Source organism: Rhamphochromis sp. 'chilingali' (assembly GCF_963969265.1).
Source record: "Rhamphochromis sp. 'chilingali' genome assembly, chromosome: 11".
In the NCBI taxonomy this organism is placed as follows: domain Eukaryota; kingdom Metazoa; phylum Chordata; class Actinopteri; order Cichliformes; family Cichlidae; genus Rhamphochromis; species Rhamphochromis sp. 'chilingali'.
The window spans coordinates 22,162,075-22,181,007 of NC_137938.1; the positions used below are offsets into that span (position 1 = coordinate 22,162,075).

The 18,933-nt window shown below is 40.4% G+C and overlaps 2 protein-coding genes across 4 annotated transcripts in view; one reads left to right on the forward strand and one right to left on the reverse strand.

Annotated features, from left to right (window-relative positions):
* The window catches only part of adam22 (ADAM metallopeptidase domain 22), a 70,637-nt gene that overhangs the window by 41,648 nt on the left and 10,056 nt on the right, over window positions 1-18,933 (forward strand). For both annotated transcript variants that reach the window (XM_080896234.1, XM_080896235.1), the window contains exons 7-26: window positions 4,866-4,932; window positions 5,019-5,095; window positions 5,904-5,978; window positions 7,919-7,990; window positions 8,996-9,162; window positions 9,250-9,334; window positions 10,094-10,184; window positions 10,764-10,815; window positions 14,347-14,446; window positions 15,162-15,233; window positions 15,443-15,535; window positions 16,113-16,193; window positions 16,279-16,329; window positions 16,432-16,495; window positions 16,601-16,706; window positions 16,790-16,909; window positions 17,245-17,413; window positions 17,789-17,888; window positions 18,665-18,755; window positions 18,867-18,920. In XM_080896234.1, the coding sequence (XP_080752360.1) occupies window positions 4,866-4,932; window positions 5,019-5,095; window positions 5,904-5,978; window positions 7,919-7,990; window positions 8,996-9,162; window positions 9,250-9,334; window positions 10,094-10,184; window positions 10,764-10,815; window positions 14,347-14,446; window positions 15,162-15,233; window positions 15,443-15,535; window positions 16,113-16,193; window positions 16,279-16,329; window positions 16,432-16,495; window positions 16,601-16,706; window positions 16,790-16,909; window positions 17,245-17,413; window positions 17,789-17,888; window positions 18,665-18,755; window positions 18,867-18,920 (1,787 nt within the window). The remainder of the gene's footprint in view (window positions 1-4,865; window positions 4,933-5,018; window positions 5,096-5,903; window positions 5,979-7,918; window positions 7,991-8,995; window positions 9,163-9,249; window positions 9,335-10,093; window positions 10,185-10,763; window positions 10,816-14,346; window positions 14,447-15,161; window positions 15,234-15,442; window positions 15,536-16,112; window positions 16,194-16,278; window positions 16,330-16,431; window positions 16,496-16,600; window positions 16,707-16,789; window positions 16,910-17,244; window positions 17,414-17,788; window positions 17,889-18,664; window positions 18,756-18,866; window positions 18,921-18,933) is intronic.
* cldn12 (claudin 12) lies at window positions 151-4,324 on the reverse strand. Of its 2 annotated transcripts, none has more exons than XM_080896236.1 (3): window positions 4,186-4,324; window positions 2,119-2,372; window positions 151-2,025 (listed from the first exon to the last, which is right to left on the reverse strand). In XM_080896236.1, the coding sequence occupies exons 2-3, from the start codon at window positions 2,335-2,337 to the stop codon at window positions 1,201-1,203; spliced, it is 1,044 nt and encodes a 347-aa protein (XP_080752362.1). In that variant the 5' UTR covers window positions 2,338-2,372; window positions 4,186-4,324; the 3' UTR covers window positions 151-1,200. The 2 variants fall into 2 exon arrangements, with proteins under 2 accessions (XP_080752362.1, XP_080752363.1); XM_080896237.1 differs by having other exon boundaries at window positions 2,119-2,273; window positions 4,186-4,316.

Consider the following 18,933-nt stretch of genomic DNA (forward strand, 5'->3'; position numbering starts at 1 on the left):
TTGTCAGCTGCACATCCATGAAGCAAATCTTTAACTTTACAGGGTCATCTTGACCTCCTCTACATGCGCTGAGTTGCTGCCATATGACTGGCTAAATAGATAACTGTGTGAGTTTGCAGCTTGTATAAAAAGAGGAGCACGTGATTACAGTGTGATTTATGTTTTATTTAAAACAAAAACAGTGTAGAAAAGCATGTTTCTTTGACATTTTCACTTTAGAATCACATAAAGATCTGTACTTCATACGCAGAACCTGCAAGAAGGCAACAAATGTGGCTTAATCATGACTTACAGCCTTAATCAGTGCTTCCAGCTACATTAGCAAGTTTTTTTCTACCACACTAGAGATGTCTTAGTGTTTCTGACAATACAGTAATGTTAACTGCATTTGTACATCAGACTGAACACAGCTAAAAGGTTTATTAGTGGCACCTTTTGATGTTTTTTGACACAAATACCTTGGAAAAGTACGCTGTATCAAATGATTAAGTACTATATAGGAGGCTTTACATTAAAAAAATAGACTCAAGGCTAACAACATAGGTAAACAATGGCAATTAAACCAGGCACATTATAGACACACTTAGTGCAGTTAACAAAGAAATGACAGCTGCTCTTCAAAGTGACAGTTCATTATACACTTCGTGTTAGAACAAAAACAGGTGAGTAGTTGTCCATTCAGGACACAGAAGTCAAAGTTAATTGCAGTCCATAATGCACTTCAGCAGTGATAACAGACAATCCTCATACTGTAAGCTTTACACAAGCAAAAGTCACTTGAAATTAAGGATAAAGTGTCAAGCACAAATGTAACAGAAAATTAGAAAAATTAGGTTGGTCCATTGGCCACTTCAGCAAGGAATAAACTATTATTTAGTGCTCATACTCTGATATAAAAAACAGTGAAACAAGTATTTTTTTAAAAACAATACTAAACTGAATGCAGTGTTTTAGTTTCGAGGTTAATCTCATCCTTCATGTGGTACATCCAGGGTTGTTTCTACCGATTCTCATCCTCTGCCATCAGCAGTTCACAGGCCTGGACTGACTGACAGTATTTTTGAAACTATTACTCTTGAAGCTGTAAATAGCTCTCAGGTCCTTACCTTCCATCTATCAAACTCTGTTAGTTTTATCAGTGGTGAACTTTATAGAGGTTCATGGACAGAAGTGATGAGGTTATCAGCCTCTCCTCTTTCACTACTCTTGCGTCAGCACAGGAATATCAATTTCTATTGCTGACATCCGCGAGCGGGTGGAGTAGCGGTGGCCTGTATAGCTGGATGCGTACCCCTGAGAGGGAGCGTAACTCTGCGAGGGGGCATAGCTCTGCGAGGGAGCGTAACTTTGTGAGGGAGCGTAGCCGTAGGCGTGGTTTCCTTCAACCTCTGATCCATAGCCATTCGGTGCAGAAACCTGAGACACGTACACCTGTGGTGGAGCAGGTGCGATAACGCTTTGCACGTAGCCCTGCGCGGGCACATGCGGTTGGGCGTTAATTACTGTAGGAGGGAAAGTCTGTGGTGGGAAAGGCTGCGGAACATAAACTGAGGCAGGAGAATGTGCGTTGGCAATGAGAGGCTGGGTCGACATGGAGTTGGACGTGGACATGGGCAACCAGAAAGGTGAAGGCAGCTTCTTGCACATACAGTACCACATGAACATCAGCAGTGCGGCTAGCATCAGTCCTCCAGAACAGCCTATAGATGTATACACAGCAAAGCCATCAGAGAAGATGTTGGCATATCTAGCGTTCATCTCCTTGGTGCGGAAAAGGAACCACACGGAGGGCGCAATGGGGACTGCGCCGCCCAGGAAGAAAAACATGCCGGCCACCAGGTGACAACCTGGACTGTTCACCAGGCATCTAACTGTTTTAATGTCCGGTTCAGGCTTGTCTGAGCAGCAACAGGTTTTACACATCCCGGTCATGGACAGCAGCAAGGCTAAAATGCCGAAACCGAGGCCTGTGGGAAGGCAGAACTGCAAAAGCCGCAGATCCAGCTGATCCAACTTGGAATACCACTGGAAACATAATAATATATAATTAATGCTGGGACTATTATAAACATCGGAGAATTAAAAAACAAAACATAAGCAGAATAGATCAAGCAATACCTCTGAATCATAGTAGAGGCATCCTGAATAGCCATCCTGCATCACACATTTAGCCCACAGCCCATCATACACACTGATATTCTTGGCATTACGATTAAAGGTGACGAGTTTCGTTACGCGCCACTGCGGAATTAATGCTGCCACTGTGAGCCCACCTACAGACAAAATAGCAATGATGAAGGCAAAAGCATTGGTGGCGTGGATGTCCCGGCACGACATGGCTGGTTATTGCTGACAGGGGAGTTTCCGTTTTCCTGGATAAACAACACAAGTCAGACAGAAAGCAGCAACTGATCAGTTTGATGGACACAGAATTCCTGAAAAACGTGGTTATACAAGTTTATCTGAATGGCCCCATTCCTTTATAGAAGCAAGCTAACTGTGCCACACGCTGACCTAGCTATGGGCAACCCCCCTGTATTTCAATTCACCACAGTGTGGTCGACCCAATATCTGCTGTCCCTGAGAAACAATGCTCTCATTTCACCAGCAAACAAAGTGGGAATGACTCGATGACTGAGGCTGCACTGCAGGAGTGTCTATACAGCAGTGCATTACACAGATTACTGTGCAGCTGAACAATGAGCAAGGCTCGAACTTTATATGACGCATGCAACAGTGACTGACTCAGACAATGCAACTTGCAACTGCTTTTTATTTTATCATCTTAAAAAAAGAGCTCTTATTGCCACTTTCATCTCATCTCTGAAGGTTATCAGGGTCTAACTGAGTATGTTTAAAGCACTTTATGGGCCAATTCCTTGTGGCATTGACGGTCTAAAAAAATCAAGGTGCAGCCAGGTGCACTAGCTGTTTAAATTACCGGGTCATTCCACCTCAAATCAACAAATTTTTTCAACATTTTCTGCTCAACCATCTCTGATCTGCTTCATAATTTTATGGCCAAAGCTTGGGTTGTGGTGAAATAGCTTCATATATCAAAGGCTTTGTTTTGTTTTTTCGTTTAGAGAAATTTGAGCTTGAAATTTTAACCTGAATCAAAAAACTCCTCCAGGATAAAACAAATTTATGTATTATTTACTCAGTTATAATTAGAGTACCATCTGGAAACTCAACTAGAACTTTTTCCTGTTCGGTTAGGACTATCTATTGATATTTTTGTTTTCTGTGGCACGACTTGTGATATTTGCTCAATTTTCTTCATTTTACGAATAAGAATTTCACATCAAAAAGCCTTTCACAAGTTTTCTTTTGTATAACTATATTCAACACATAAATTGTCACCAGCTGTATTTTGGAATGTCATTTTTATTTTTATTTTTTGGTGGATGTTCAAATATGGGACTTCCCAGGACTACACAAAAAACTTCACAGCAATCCTTAATTTATATCAAAATGTTAAACCAAAACAGTTTTAGGTGATTTGAGATTAACTGACAGGATATCCTGGCTCAAAACTAGAGGCGGACAGGATTTTACAGTCAGGATGAATGGACTGTGAAGGGTCTTCAAATGTTCTGAACAATAATCACTGTACCTTTCTGACATGTCTCAATAGCATTTTGTTTTACAGTTTTCGTTTACTCAGTCGCTATCTTATTGTGTTTTATTAAATGTAACTTTCAAAGTGCCAGCTGTTACAGACCGGTGAATCTAAACTATTTATTCTAGATTATGCTAACGATCAACGTGAGCAGGGTTAATAGCACAGTGATTATTACACCCAAAGCAGTATAATTATACATACAGTACCGACACAGTGTGCATTGTGGTAGTAAACAAAAGACCTCAACTCTGTAATAACTGGTTAGCAGATAGCACAGTCAGCTAGGCTAATTACCGCTACTTTTGCTAGCCCTCAGCTAGCTCTCTTTGCTCAGACGAATGCAAAGGGCCTGTAAAGTTGTTAATACGTGTTAATAACAGTAACAAAAGCCGATCGTCAACATCAACTGACTCAATACGAAGAACTTAGTAGAAAATGTGAACTCCGAATTCGCTAACTAATTAGCCACCTAGCTACAAGCTAAAGAGGTAGCATTACCGCAACCTGTTGACGCCGATTTATTTTCATACTTTAACTACATTGACTAAAGGGTACTATACCTTGTTGAGCTACGTTTACAGTGAAGTCGGTAACATCTCAGCCTGTTTCTCCTTTACATACTTGAACACAAACCGAGTCTCGTACAGTAGCTCGGAGAGTAAACAGGATGTGCCCTCCGCAGAGCTCGGGGTGTTTCCGCCCTCAGAGCTGACTCACAGGAGGTAAACACACCCTTTAACTCATGTTCTAAAGTATTTTTATTTATTCGTTTATGTCTGTGATTCTTAAAGTTTTACGTGGAAACAAAAAACTTAACCACGCGGATGATAAAAAAAAATGAAGCAAATAAAGGGTAGATAAAATGATAAACAAACAAACAAACTACAAATAAAATAAAGTAAGGCATAAGAATTCATGAAACCACACTAGGGTGTGTCTATGTGTAATCACCACATACAGGTCATTAATACAGCTAAACCGGAATTCATTTTTCTTTGCTGAGTTTGCTTTAAATGAACAGAGCTGATTAATATCCTTTGTTCTTATCAACTTATAATATTGGTATTAATATTTTAGTAAGGTACTACAACTTACCAAGAAGCTCTATCCATTCTCTTTGACGTCACTTCTCTCTCAAGCAGATAAATCGGTCTGTGCCCTGAAACTGAAAAGTCACTCGGCTCTGATCTGTCTCGCTGATTAACTGGATAATTATTTTTTCTGTGCATGTGTGTTTTAGGGGGATATTCGCATTCACATGATCTACAAATCTGCCGGTGAAGAGGCAATTAACGATCTCCTTGGTGGTAAGCTGATGGTTCATGTACTGACCAGGCTTCTGGTGTGCTTTAATTAATCTTACATACTGAATGTGTGTCCGTCTGTTTATAAGGCGCTCTACCAGAACCACCTTTTCCCAGCCCTCCATTTCCAGGGTCAAAAGTTGTGCACAGGAGGAAAAAGAGACAGGTATGAGTCTACTAAATGGTAAAGCGGTCTGCACTTATGCAGGGTCTTTTCACCTTAGAAGGGTGCTACAAAGTGCTTTAAAATCTGTCTCCCATCCACGCACACACACTTACACACTCACACACTAATGGTGGCAGCTTGACTGCCATTGAGAGCTGCTTGAAGTCAGTGTGCCCAAGGATATTTAGGCAGTATAGTAACCGGGGAAGGAAGCGCCGGCCCCGGACAGTCCTCTACCACCTGAACCACAGCTGCTCAGATGGCAGAGGAAAATGATCACCAATAGCAGCGGAGGCGTGCAGATGCTTATATTTTGTGCATGCCTGCATGAGTGTAAGACAGAGAGCTAATTATGCTACCAAGGCTGTTGTCTTGATTACACTGCTTTCCGTCAATATGTTTTATGTTAATTCATAAAGAGTGCGCTGTTTCCAAGCGTTCCTCCCACTCAACAGCTCTCCAGCCCGCTCTTCTCCTCTTCTCGTCTTCTTCGGTTTCATGAAATATTTATCTTATAAGTAGAGGCTGCTTCCCTCCTCGCCTTTTCTCAGACATAGTCAGGTGTCTGCAGCTGTCTGTCTCTCAGCCCTGAAAGCTGCGCTCATATTTACTTTGATTTGGGCTCACAGACAAACCTGGTTTGGCTTTTGCTAAGCTGATGCTCTTTGATTTGTCATTTATTTTTCTTTGAGCCTCGAGTTGACCTTTGTTTTTACTGTACTCTTTTGAAATTCTCTTTAATTTTTTTATTTAGAAAAAGATGGCGTCTGCCTCCCGTTAATATGATAAAACTGTCGTCTCTTTTCAGGCTCCACGTTTGTCACGAAGTGTAGAAGATGAGACCAAATACATCGAGCTGATGGTGATCAATGACCATTTAATGGTAAGCTTATTAGAGACTACAAAAAATAGACATGAATGTGACCTGAAGCCAGAAATCGTGTTATGCTGGCCCACTGACCACAAATCTCTCTAGATTGAAGTGATGCAGGTGTGAAGCGTCACTTTTTATCACGACTGTCTGACTGTCGCATCACAAACAGTCATAGTAGAAAGAGTGCACATCCCTTTTCAATTCTACGGACTTACTTAGAAGGTCATAATAAAACTCAGTTGGTGCTTATCAGGTTTAAAATTATTTAATTTCAACCTCAGGTGCACAGCAACACAAAATACTACACAGAGACTGTATTTATTTACTAAAAACAGTTTTGTTTGCAATATTGTTGCAGTTCATTGAAGTTTGCAGACGTCCCTTTATGCCTAACTCTCTTGAAGTCATATGACAGCATTTCATGGGTTTGGGGTTAAAGTCTAGGTTCACACTTGACTTTAGAGTATTTTGGTATAAAGAGGAGTCCATGGTCAACTCAATGACTGTAAGTTGCCAAGGCGCCGTTACTGCAAAACGCCCAAAATCATCACCCTTTCACCACCGTGTTTCACAGTTGGTATGAGGTGCTTTTTTGCTGATGCGCTGCTTGGTTTTCTCCAAATGTGGCGCCGTAATGACAGCCAGACATCTCCGCTTTGGTCTCGTCTCTCTAAAGGAGATTCAGCTTTTCAAACCTTAGCCGTGCTGCCATGTTGTTTTTAGAAAGGAGAGGCTTTCTCCTGGGAACCCTTCCAAACACACCAAGTTCAGTCATCTTTGACATTTAACATGCTAACTGAGGCTGTAGATTTAAATTTCTTCGAGCATTAGAAAATCTGCTCTTCTGGTTCAATTTGCTGCGTCGTCCACTCCTGGGAAGATTGTGGCATTGTTTTGACACACACCATGAATGCCTCAGACCAGCAAAGTGCCAAAAGGTCTGCTTTTTATAGAGGTGCTCACACTTGGTGATGATCAATTATTAAATTCCATTTGAGTATCAGTACCTGGCTGCTACTTATCATCTTCATCAAATAATTTCCCCCAGGGATCAATAAAGTATTCTGATTCTGATTCTGATTCTGATCTTAATTCCTATGAAGGCAGAAAGGGTGTACTTAGTTTTTCACAGGACTGCGTATCCAAACAATTCTGTCAATATTAAGAGTCGTAATAATTCATTTTACATTTTATGCTTCAAAGATGTAAAATACAGCTAAGATGGAAAAGTTTGGACTCATATACACTTGTTCTTGTAAATTAATTTTGCAGAAAGATTCATGTGGTCATCCACATAGATAGATATTCACGTAAATCTTGGTGTTACCATTTCCAGTAAACAATAGTCAAACAGGGGGTTGCACGGTGGTCCTGTGGTTACCACTGTCACATCACAACAAGAAAGGCCATGGGTTTGAATCTGCTAGCGGGATAAAGATGTTCCGTGTGGCGTTTGCATGATGGCTCACCCACCCATATGACCCTGAATTGGACAAGAAGAAGATGGATTGATGAATACTGAAACAGGAAGAAATAGTTGAAGCATGTCAGGCTTTGGATTTAAGACATGTATGAAATTAGACTCATTCCATTGTTTGTTGTGTGGTTTCTTGGGTTTTGTTAAAAGAAAAACATCTTTTAAATAGCTCAGAGTCTACAGGAAGCTGGTTGGGCTGAGAGTCAAGGCTGTAAACAAAGTAAGAGCATGCACTTCAAACGCTGCCTTTACTGAGCATGAAAAAACATTCTGATCAACTAAGATCCACTGGAATGGAATTGACTTTGTTTTTATATTATAAAAGCAACATTAAGACTGAATCCAATGTGCAGACACAGGCTTCTTCCATGCATTAAAATGGCTTAAAGTAAATTTGTTCCAGATTATGAAACCCATTTATATTAATTTATCCTTCTTGTCTCTCTTTCTTTGTTTTTTTTTCTTTCTACAGTATAAGAAGCACCGGCTTTCCGTCGGGCATACGAACAACAACGCTAAGACAGTGGTCAATATCGCTGACATGGTAAGAACTGTATCGATCCGCTTCTTGGAAAGCTTGCCACAAGCACTCCCAGGTACTGGAGTCGAGCGCACGCTGCACTGATTTCTCATTTAACCAACCTCACTCTCCCCATTTAAAGCCTCTCCTGGCCCATAATATGCCGCGAGCAGCCATTAACCGCCCAGTTATGAGGTTTTCAGATGACTGGATGTCAAAAGCAGTGGTGGCATCCCGACAGCTCAGAGGCAGATTTTAAGTGTTTGATTATTTGTAGCCACGTCTGTGTGTTGTATTACTGAAATCTGAGCTGGGACAGGGTCACGTCTGTAAGCTGAGAGGCTGGTGAAGCTGGAGAAAGGTCATGCTTTTTGTTGTGCCCTTGAAGAAGATCATATGAAGCAGGCTTTATTTAGGAGGCACGCATTGATTTCTTTCATCTATGCTAAACACTATAGCATACACCTGGAAGAAATGTTGGAATAAGAGCTGGAAAAGAAATAACGCAACAATGGTCTGGAGCAGGTTTAGTGTCTGTGGGTATTGTTCCTTCTGCACTTTTGGCAGCAGTGAACTCTCCACACAGATGCACCAGCAGAGGCAGATAGTTTGAGTTTGTAGGGGCCACAATGGGATTAAATCATGCACACTGACCCCTCCATCCCTGCACTGACAAACCATTAGCATTTATTTTGAATGCAGACACTTTGCTCTCCTCCGGTGTTTGTCTGGCCCGAGGCACCTGCAGATTTGCGTCTTATGAAAGCAAACATTATTATTTACAGCAGAGTTTGCTCCCACTGTGTCCTTCAGACGGTTACCTTTGTTTACTGTCTGTCTGGTTTCTTAGGATGTGCCGCAGCTGTCTGGTGGCAGGATCATACTGAGCATTTGATCACTGTCGTATTGAACAGCTGGAGATGCCGATGCTCATGACACATCAAACCGAATATTTTTGCCACTTTCTGTTACACAAGTATTTAAACCTTCTTGACATTTTTCCTGATATCAAGTTTGCTTTTTCCACAGATTTTCAGGGAACAACTTAATACCCGAATTGTGCTCGTTGCAATGGAAACCTGGTCAGCTGACAACAAATTTAACATTGACGATGACCCCATGGTGACCCTGAAGGAGTTCATGAAGTACAGGAAAGACTTCATCAAGGAGAAATGTGACTCTGTTCACCTCTTCTCGTGAGTATGCCAGTTAGGAAAATAAAATGTTTTTTTTCCCCTTATACACTCAGCATCTTTTGATAAAACACCCTTTTCTTTCATCAGAGGGTCTCGCTTTCATAGCAGCTGGGGTGGAGCTTCCTATATGGGCGGAGTTTGCTCTCTCACCAAAGGAGGGGGCGTCAATGAGGTGAGTGAAAATTAAATAATTTTAAAGTTAAATGATGCAGACAACGTGGAGTTCAATCACAGTGGTCAGTTTACATTGATCACCACCAACACCGACTGTTTTCTGTGATTAAATGAGGGATACAGTGCTGTGCAAAAGTCTTGAACCAACCCTCATTTCTATATTTTGCCATTTTTAACGTGGTCTTGAGCAATACTTCTTCAGGGTTTTCTTTGGACATTGGCTGCTTTTTCGCCCACTTTCAGACGAATACTTTTTTGTTTGTTTGCTTGTTTGTTGTTGAGTCCCTAAACACTGAGCTATGAATCATTCAAGCATTAATAACGGGATGAATCATAGTTGTGTCTACACATAACAAACAACTTAGCGAAGAACTAATTTTAAATGGTGTCTTTAGGCACATGGGTCCAACTAATGGAGTCACCTATCCAATTTTTAATTTTAAATCCAATATGTTCAGTAGGGGTCAGGCGAGAGGTACAACAGTGAGTGTCTACAGCCATCTATAAAACACGGTGGAGGCTCTGTCATGGTTTGGAGCTGTATTTTAGCCAGTGGTGTTGGAGATCTTGTAAAAATCAACGGAATTATGAGAAAAAGAAAAGTACCATTGGATTCATATAATTTCAATTTTCTTTCATTTAAATTAATTACTGTTTTTTCTGCTTTACAACAAGATTTCCTACAATAAATCAAAGATTCTTGGTCTTTTTTTCATTGATTCACTTCATTCTCTCTTCCTCTGCATTTTTTCTTCAGTATGGGAAAACTAATGAGATGGCCATTACCCTCGCACAGTCTCTTGGACAGAACATCGGCATCTTCTCGGACAAGAAGAGGATCCTTAACGGTAAACCGTTAAATCTTAATGATCCCTTCTGTCTTCTCTCACGCTCTTCATGAGATTTAACACTGATTATTATTTGTTATTTTTGTTTTTTGTTTTGTTTTTTGTTGAGGTTTCATCATCTCCATTCTCATATATCTTGTAAATGCACCCCAGAAAAGGAGAGGAGGAATGAATGGCTGGGCATGTGTTACAACCTAATAGAATAATTAACTATACTATCTATAATAATTAATATCTTTTCTATATATTTATGCATTTACACACATGCAAAGGCATCTAACTTTAACCGTCTCCTGCAATATGAGGTTAACTAGTAAAATATGTGTAAAAAACACATGTAAATACCCGCATTTTTTTGTCTTTTCATTTTCCTTCTCCAACATTATGTGCTTTTATGTTTTTCTTTTCCAAACCTCCCTAATTTTATTATTACTGTGTCCAGTATTTTACACATCTGTACACTACATATGAATTGCACTTGTTTTTGTAAATATTGTCAAATTTCCCCCCTAACAATAATAAAAACACACATTCTTCTTAAAACTCAATTTTGATGATATCACAAATGTATTTTTCCAGGTGAATGCAAGTGTGATGATCGCTGGGCCGGCTGTATCATGGATGACATTGGGTAAGTTCCTTTTCAAAGTGCATTTCCTGATCTCATCTCACAGCTGAATTCTTGTCAACTCTCACAGATGCCGATGATTCAGTCTCATCAAAGCATTTTAACAAATTCTGACACAGCATGGAGTTGGATGCAATGTTACCCAGACTATAAGTTGCTTTCGTTCCCTTCCCTGTATGAATATTTACTTAAATATTGCTATAACTGCAGTTATCAATAAGTGTCATCCTGCCTTGTCAAAGCTATGTGTTTTAATATGTAAACATAAAGTTTACATGTGTGTCTCTTATGTATTTAAAACCAATTAAATCTCAAATATCAATCTATTTATCCATTTAAATTACATGTATGTCATTCACTGCTGTGTTCTTGTACCTTTATAATTCACCACTAGGGGACAGTCCAGGTTTAATTTCCAGTTGCTATCTTCTTGTTATATAACATTGAGCATTTCTCTGCATAAAGGCCTTCTGTAATGTCTTATTTGCTTAGATAAGAAAATAGATGATTAAAATATTTTTGTGGACTGCACAGGCCTGCTTGGCATCATGCCACTGTGAGTGTCTGTGTGTGATCTGTGTGTGTGTTGTCTGTCTGTGTGCGTGTACCTCTCTTCTTATATACTTCTTACAATTCCCCCCCCCCCCCCCCCCCCCCCCCATCCCGAATGGGACAGCAGGTGAGCTGAAGCTTGTGAGCGTTGCTTGTGCTGGTTTTGAACCAAATGGCTGCGTCAGAGGGAGGTTGTCAGTCATCACAACCTTTCCCTTTGTCATCCAAGGGCACTACAGCCACTGTGGCCCCAGCTTCTCATTTTACCTAGATGATATGAACAAATACAGCTTGATGTCCTGTTTGTAATACACTGGCTGTATTTTTCATGATCACTTTGTAAAATATCACATACTTAGTGTGTATTTTTCAGTTTTTGGGCAATGTTACTGACTGAATAGCTGATAAATGTCATTGATTTGTTTTTCCCGATTGCCGAGAGGCTTCTTCTCCACCCTGCTGTTTAAAAATTAAAACTTCTCATTACTGATTTTTGTTCATCGTTATCCAGTTGATACAGTCTGCAATGTCATTCTCATCTTGGGTCAATATTTGTCTCATTCTCCTGTAACAACACAACAAGTACACTTCCCAAACACTGAGATCCTGCTCTATTGGCTTACCTTAATAAACCTCCTCTATTGTCACAAGGTCACATGACAGAGGACAGGTGACTTTGTGCTTATTTAAACCTGTCACCTGTGAACAGACCCAAGCAATTTCCCTAAAATCGAGTCAGTGGTGTTTCAGACGATTGTATTCAATGAGCGGCCTCTGAAGTTTATTTTTAATCCCTCAGCACCTGCATGTCTGATTTTCTTCACCTGACTACCTTTAACTAGTTTTTTCACAGGATGTAGCTCCTCTGTTTGCTTGTGTGTTGCGCGAGTGCGTGTCTGAGTGGATTTGTGTTAAAATACAGACGGGACACAAATTAAAGGAAAGAGAAAAACAAGATAAGTAATGAAAAGACTTCCTCGTTAGATGTTTTAATCAGCGCTGTCCAACACTCAAGTCTCTCACAGGTGTTTGCGAAGACAGCAAAATGATTCACATCATTTTCACACTCATTAAATCATTCAGTGATATTTGTACAGTTTTCATCCTGGAAGTGGCCTCTGCCTTTTTATAGGATCAGTCAGAGCAACTTCATGTAGGTTTGCAATATTTGACACATTTCTTTAAGGGGCCAAAGGCTCCCAAAGCTGTGCCAGCAAAGCTCAGGTTTTTCCTTTAATATGTCACCCATCTGTGGGTATGTGTGCTCCTATGCAGTGTATACAGTAGCTTTTCTTAAGATCTTAAATCCTAACTACACCTTGTATAAACTGAAGTTTCTTAAAAAAAAAAACACATTTTCCATTAAGGTTAAGTTAGGATTTGGTAGCAGTTAAATTCTGTAGGTTTTTCTATTTTTATTTCCTTCCTTCTCCTGTGAGAATGGGTGTTGGCATCAGCAAACCGGGTCAAAATATGTATTTCAAAGGGAGCAACCTTAAAGCCTTTAATATTTTTTAATTTAATGAGGCCAGATAGCCTAAAACGCACAGTACCAAGAATAGACAGGCACGACAAAGACTCAAATCCCACTTCACAATTTTAATGCAGAGATTAAGAAATTGAGAAATGGCTAAGCTGCTGATGAGCGTCCTAATAACCACCAGGTGTTATAAGCTGACTGTAACGGAGCGAAGGAAGGAAGAAGGTTGCTAGCGAAATAGTTTGGTTTTTATAGTGGTCTTTTTATTTCTATTTTAAAAATATAATACATATTTTGATCATATTGTGTGCATGCTGTGAAATAAAGAGTGAATAATAGTGTTATTCCATGTGGTACCAACTGGGGAATCACACAAGCATGTTTCTTCTTTGCTTCACCTCATCTTGATGTTTAAAAGGGAATGAAAGCTACAAGATTTCAAGAACAAATCCCGTATAAGAGCCGGGACAGCAATAAACCTTATTAATTCCCAAAACTTGCAGAAATATTGTAGTGTACTTCATCCATTACCTCCTCTTTATATAACCATCGTCATCATTGGTGATGGCTTCATTTAGTCAAATTACACATGAAACATCAGCCAAAGCCTCTCCCACCCTCGACTCTCTCATTATTGCATTGTCTGGTTTGGCAGACCTGATGAGCCACTCTAACCTTTTCCTGCAGAATAATCAGGATTAAGACTAACAGTGCAGAAGAACATAATAATATTTAAGTGCTGCTCACTGTTGGGATAATGCCATTAAAAGCATCAGCCTGGCCAGGCATTTTCAAGCTCCGCTGAGATCGGACACTGAAGTCCGGATGGATGTGCCATCCAGCTGGACTTTAGCCTTTAATTATAAATGAATTGAAGCAATCACAGTGAGAATTAAAGAGCTGATGACACTCTCAGCAGAGCTTGATTTCTATTCTGAGCAACTCATTAAAAAAATTAGTCAGATATTCTTTTTGTTCTTTTGGGGCTTCAGTGTCAAATGATAATGCAATGCTGGCTTAAAAATGACTCATCGATAATATTAGGCTTGTTTTCCAGGACAACGTAAAAACGGCACATCTTAGAATCCATTTACAGCCCGCTCATATCTCCGTACGATGTTCACAGAGTCAGTTGTGCTAAATGTCTGTCTCCATGTTATTATAAGGATCTCCTCTGAACTGTGAGTATAGTGAACCTGCCGTAAAACCTCTAATATTTAAAGTGTGTTTTATGTTTGGTAAAAAAGAAGCAATTTTAAGTATATTAATAAAAAAACAGTTCACACTAGTAACTGTAAAATTGTGTAAAACTAAATTGTAATTAAGTAAATGCACGATACAAAGACTGAACGGGTTAAGGTGCTTAAAACTGTGTTTTTTCAGTCTTTTGTTCTTTGGTGTTGGCAGGGAGGAAACCCTCTCACGCACACAGTAAAATCTGCACACGTGGTTTATTTTGTGTCCGCGTTAACAGCCCGATGCGTTCTTGTTGTTTTGAACAGTTTTTACCTGCCCAAGAAATTCTCTGACTGCAATGTGGAGGAGTACTATAACTTCTTGAACAGCGGTGGAGGAGCCTGCCTGTTCAACAAACCTCTGAAGGTACATCATACTTTCAACCAAATGCTACATACGTATATAATCTATATTTACTGGAAAGTTCATTAGGTATGCCTTGCTAGTATCAGGGTGGACCCTCCTTTGCCTTCAGATCTGCTTCTTCGTGACATCCTGGAAACATTCCTCAGAGATTTTGCTCCATTCAAATGATAGCATAACTCAGATGCTGCAGATTTAATCAGCTGCACATCCATGATGTGAATCGCCCGTTCCATTACATTCAGCTCTGTGATATGGTGTGTTTTCCTGCTGAATGAAGTAATCAGAGATGCTCTTTTGCATACCTTGGTTGTAACAAGTAGTTATTTGAGTTACTGTTCCCTTCCTGTCAGCTGGAAGCAGTCTGATCATTGACCTCTGACATCAAACAAGGAATTTTTGTCCTGCTGTTCACTGGAGATTTTGTCTTTTTTTGACCATTGTCTGTAAACCCCAGAGATGGTTGTGCAGGAAAATGCCAGTAGATTGGGAGCTGTTAAAGCTCCATGCCACGTTTAAAGTTGCTGGAATCGCCTTTATTCTAATGCTCGGGTTAAATTTCAGCAGGTCTTCCAGACCATGTCTACATGCCTAAATGTAGTGAGCTTCAGCCATGTGATTGGCTGATTAGATATTTGTATCAACAAGCAGGTGAACAGCTATACCCAATGAAGTGGCTGGTGAGTGTATATATTAATTTAGCTCTTTATTCACTCAGCTGTTAGACCCTCCAGAATGCGGCAATGGCTTTGTGGAGCCAGGAGAGGAGTGTGACTGCGGAAACCCAGCGGTGAGTTAAACATCCGCGGATGAATGAAAAATACACAGATATATATACTGAAGGCTTAACCTTTATGATCATCCAAGGTCAAAGAGATGAGTTACAGCAAAATAAACAATCAAAGAAAAAGGGTTAACATCTGAAGCAGTGAAGTAAAGTCATTGGAGAAATTAAGGCAAAGAATAAACTGTGTTGAGAAAAGTTTTTCTTCCTTTCAGGAATGTGCAAAAGAAGGAGAGAACTGCTGCAAGAACTGCACCCTGACTCAGGGCTCTGTTTGTAGCAATGGACTCTGCTGCAATAACTGCCAGGTACTAAACCGGACAGTAGCAGGTTTTAAGTGGTTTTTATCTAAATATACTGATCTTTATAAACAGATATGGAGCTGCAGAGTATGGTGGATTTTTGGTTTAGTCACATTCAAGCAGGGTTTGGTTGCATGCAGACAAACAGTCCATGTGGAGAGCAGAAGCTGAAATACTATTAGCTACGATCTGATGGGGATTTAGTTTTAAATCAGCTTTTCAAAAATGTATCTGTGTAAAATCTAACAATGACTGACAAAACAGGAAGTGTTGAACTAGATATCCTTTTTCCTACATTGGAAGCACTGAAAAAATAGCCGTGGTCTCCGGGGATTATGCCACTTTCAGGCACTCCTCCGCTACTGAAACTGAAACGGAAACTATTTAGGACCATTAAATCCTACAAGAAAAGATATGGACATAGTTAACATTGATGGGGTGTGTTTTAGCTGTGAATGGGCAGACTTGTCACACACTTTACTTTATGATGGCAAAAAACGTTTGACTTTTTGTTTTTTTCTGCCGGACGTGGAATGAAACACAAAACCTTTTCCGATTTAATTTGTCTTGTGTGCTGATACAGATGGAGTTCAGGGGAATTGTGTGCAGAGATGCGGTGAATGACTGTGACATCCAAGAAATCTGCTTGGGCAATTCCAGCCAGGTGAGCACGGATTTTTCCTCCTAAACATCTGCTCATACTTAGATTTGCATCACTGTATTTTTGAGGCTTTCTCTATTTTTTGCAGTGTCCACCAAATGTGCACAAGATGGATGGTTACACATGTGAAAAAGACCAAGTAAGATCTTGATGAGTTTTATGTGATCTTGCATTAAAATGTTTAAAAACCTCTCAGCTGATTGGCATGCACTTTGTTAAGAATCACCTTGTTTGCCTGTAGGGTCGCTGCTTCAGTGGAAGGTGCAAAACCAAAGACAGACAGTGCAAGTTCATTTGGGGAGAAAGTAGGTGTTTTCTCTCATGTGCATTCCAACGCAAGGAGATCTAGAGGAGCTGCACAGAAAACACCCTCGTATTATTCTCCTTAAAATTGCTTGTGTTTCCCTCAGAGGCAACAGCAGCTGACAAGTTCTGCTACGAGAAGCTTAACATTGAAGGGACAGAAAAAGGCAACTGTGGAAAAGACAAGGACACGTGGATCCAGTGTAACAAGCAGTAAGCCAGTCGTCTGTGCCTCCTGTGGAGCTCTGGGTTACTTTCCTCTCCTGCTGATATGTGTTTGCACCTTTTGTGTTCAGGGATGTTCACTGTGGCTATCTGCTGTGCTCCAACATCTCTCCTGCTCCACGACTGGGAGAGCTGCAGGGAGGGCTGACTTCATTCTCTGTAGCCCAACACAGTGCCTCTTTGGACTGCAGGTAGCCAAAGGAACAAAAAAGAAAACACCTAAAACAGTCTATAATGATCATTTGTGATCTGTGTTTAGTCTATGGAATACTATTGTTTGTGCAGCACTGAAGGAGGAACGCTCTTAAAAAAATCTCCTCGCTTGTTGCTCTCTCAGTTGTTTACAAAGCACATAACTCTAGCATCAAGTAAATCCTTCATTGATTGTTAGAGACCCACCGAGCCAGGAAAACTACATTCTTCTAAACATCACAGATGAACTAAGAAACAGCAGCCTGCACATCACGCCACGTTTACTGCAAGCCAACATAGCCTTTCAAGTCACTCAGTCTTGTTTGCTCTTCAGTGGTGCTCACGTGGTGATCGACGGAGATATAGACCTGGGATACGTCGAGGACGGGACGGCCTGCGGCACAGACAGCATCTGCTTCAACCACAAATGTCTCCCCATCCAGCAGTTCAACTTCAGCACCTGCCCAGGGACGACTGACAAGGCCATTTGCTCTGGAAATGGGGTACACGCCAACAGCGAACTCATACACCAACGCCTAGAATTGATCCAATCATATAATATAATATAATATAATATAATATAATATAATATAATATAATATAATATAATATAATATAATATAATATAATATAATATAATATAATATAAGTGTTTCCCACTTATAGTATTTGGGAAGTATCTATTTAGCTGCTGTCGGGGTTTTCTTTTTATTTTAATGTTTTGATGCCTGATTGTGGACTTGAAATAACTTGAGAAACATAAAGACTTGAGTCACCATATTTTGTGGTTGCAATCAGACCAACTTGAATTTTGACCCATAAAGTGCCCATAACAGACTTCGACAAATATCTAATTATGTTACATTTTCATCCTGCAGGTGTGCAGCAATGAGCTGAAGTGTGTGTGTAACCAGGGCTGGACAGGAGAGGATTGTAGCTTCATGTTTCCTGTGGCCAAAACCACAGCCTCAGTTTCAGGTAGACATTTTATCTGCCCTCTGCACCTGTTCCACTTGTTCCTGCCTCTGTCTCTACATCACATTTTCCCTCCAGTCATATTTCAGGGCTGCTCTGCACACTTGTCCCTCTGTAAAAACCCCACCCCTCTTCCCAACCTGCTACACCCGTTTCATTTCTTTCTTCATTGTCCTTCCACTTCACCACAGATATGTCATCCTTTTTGTTGCTTTTCAATTGTCTTTTAATTTTTGTTATTTTTGGGGGCTCACGTCTGCTCATTAAACCTGCTGCATTTGTATTCACTGAACCTTGCATGTCATTCTTTTTGTTTGTCATTATTTTCACACTCATTCTTTGTCGACAGGCCGATGTCTTTGACGGAGTGATTTGAGGTCAGATTTAGGTTCCTTTTTCATTGTGTTTGTCTTGTCTTTGATGTCATTTCCCGCTCCTCCTCGTCTTGTCTCACTCCAACTTCAGTCCCATCACAGTTAGATAATTACAGCCCTCATTCAATTGAGAAGCAAGCAGTTTTTATTGTTACCCTGAATGGGAAGCGCTTGTAGGTTCCCCCTCAGAGTAGTGTTGGAGGGTGACTGAGGTTTTGGTGTTTTTTTTCTCCCGTGTCTTCCTGATGAACTTTTCTTGCTAAATGTTCTGTGTTTTTGTGCTCTGCTGCACTGTTTTGTGGTTTGTGTATCCCCATGTGTCTGCATTGTTCCAGATACAAGAGACACACACATCTCAGTTAATACACATTTGGCTTCCCACTCTACTCTCTTCCTCTGTCTCAGGTATCAACAGCACTAACATCATCATCGGGGCTATTGCGGGCTCTATCCTCTTCCTCGCCCTAATACTGGCTGTAACAGCCTGGTGCTACAAGTGAGTCTACACATAGTTTGTGCATGTCTGATGATGAGTGATGAGTGGAAATAATAATAAATAAAAGTATGAACTTTCTGGATTGTTATAAGATTGCTGTTTTCTTTACAGGAGCTACAAGCAGAAATGCTACATCGAGTCTGAGGTTCACCGGAGATTCTGCCGGTTTGCACACTTT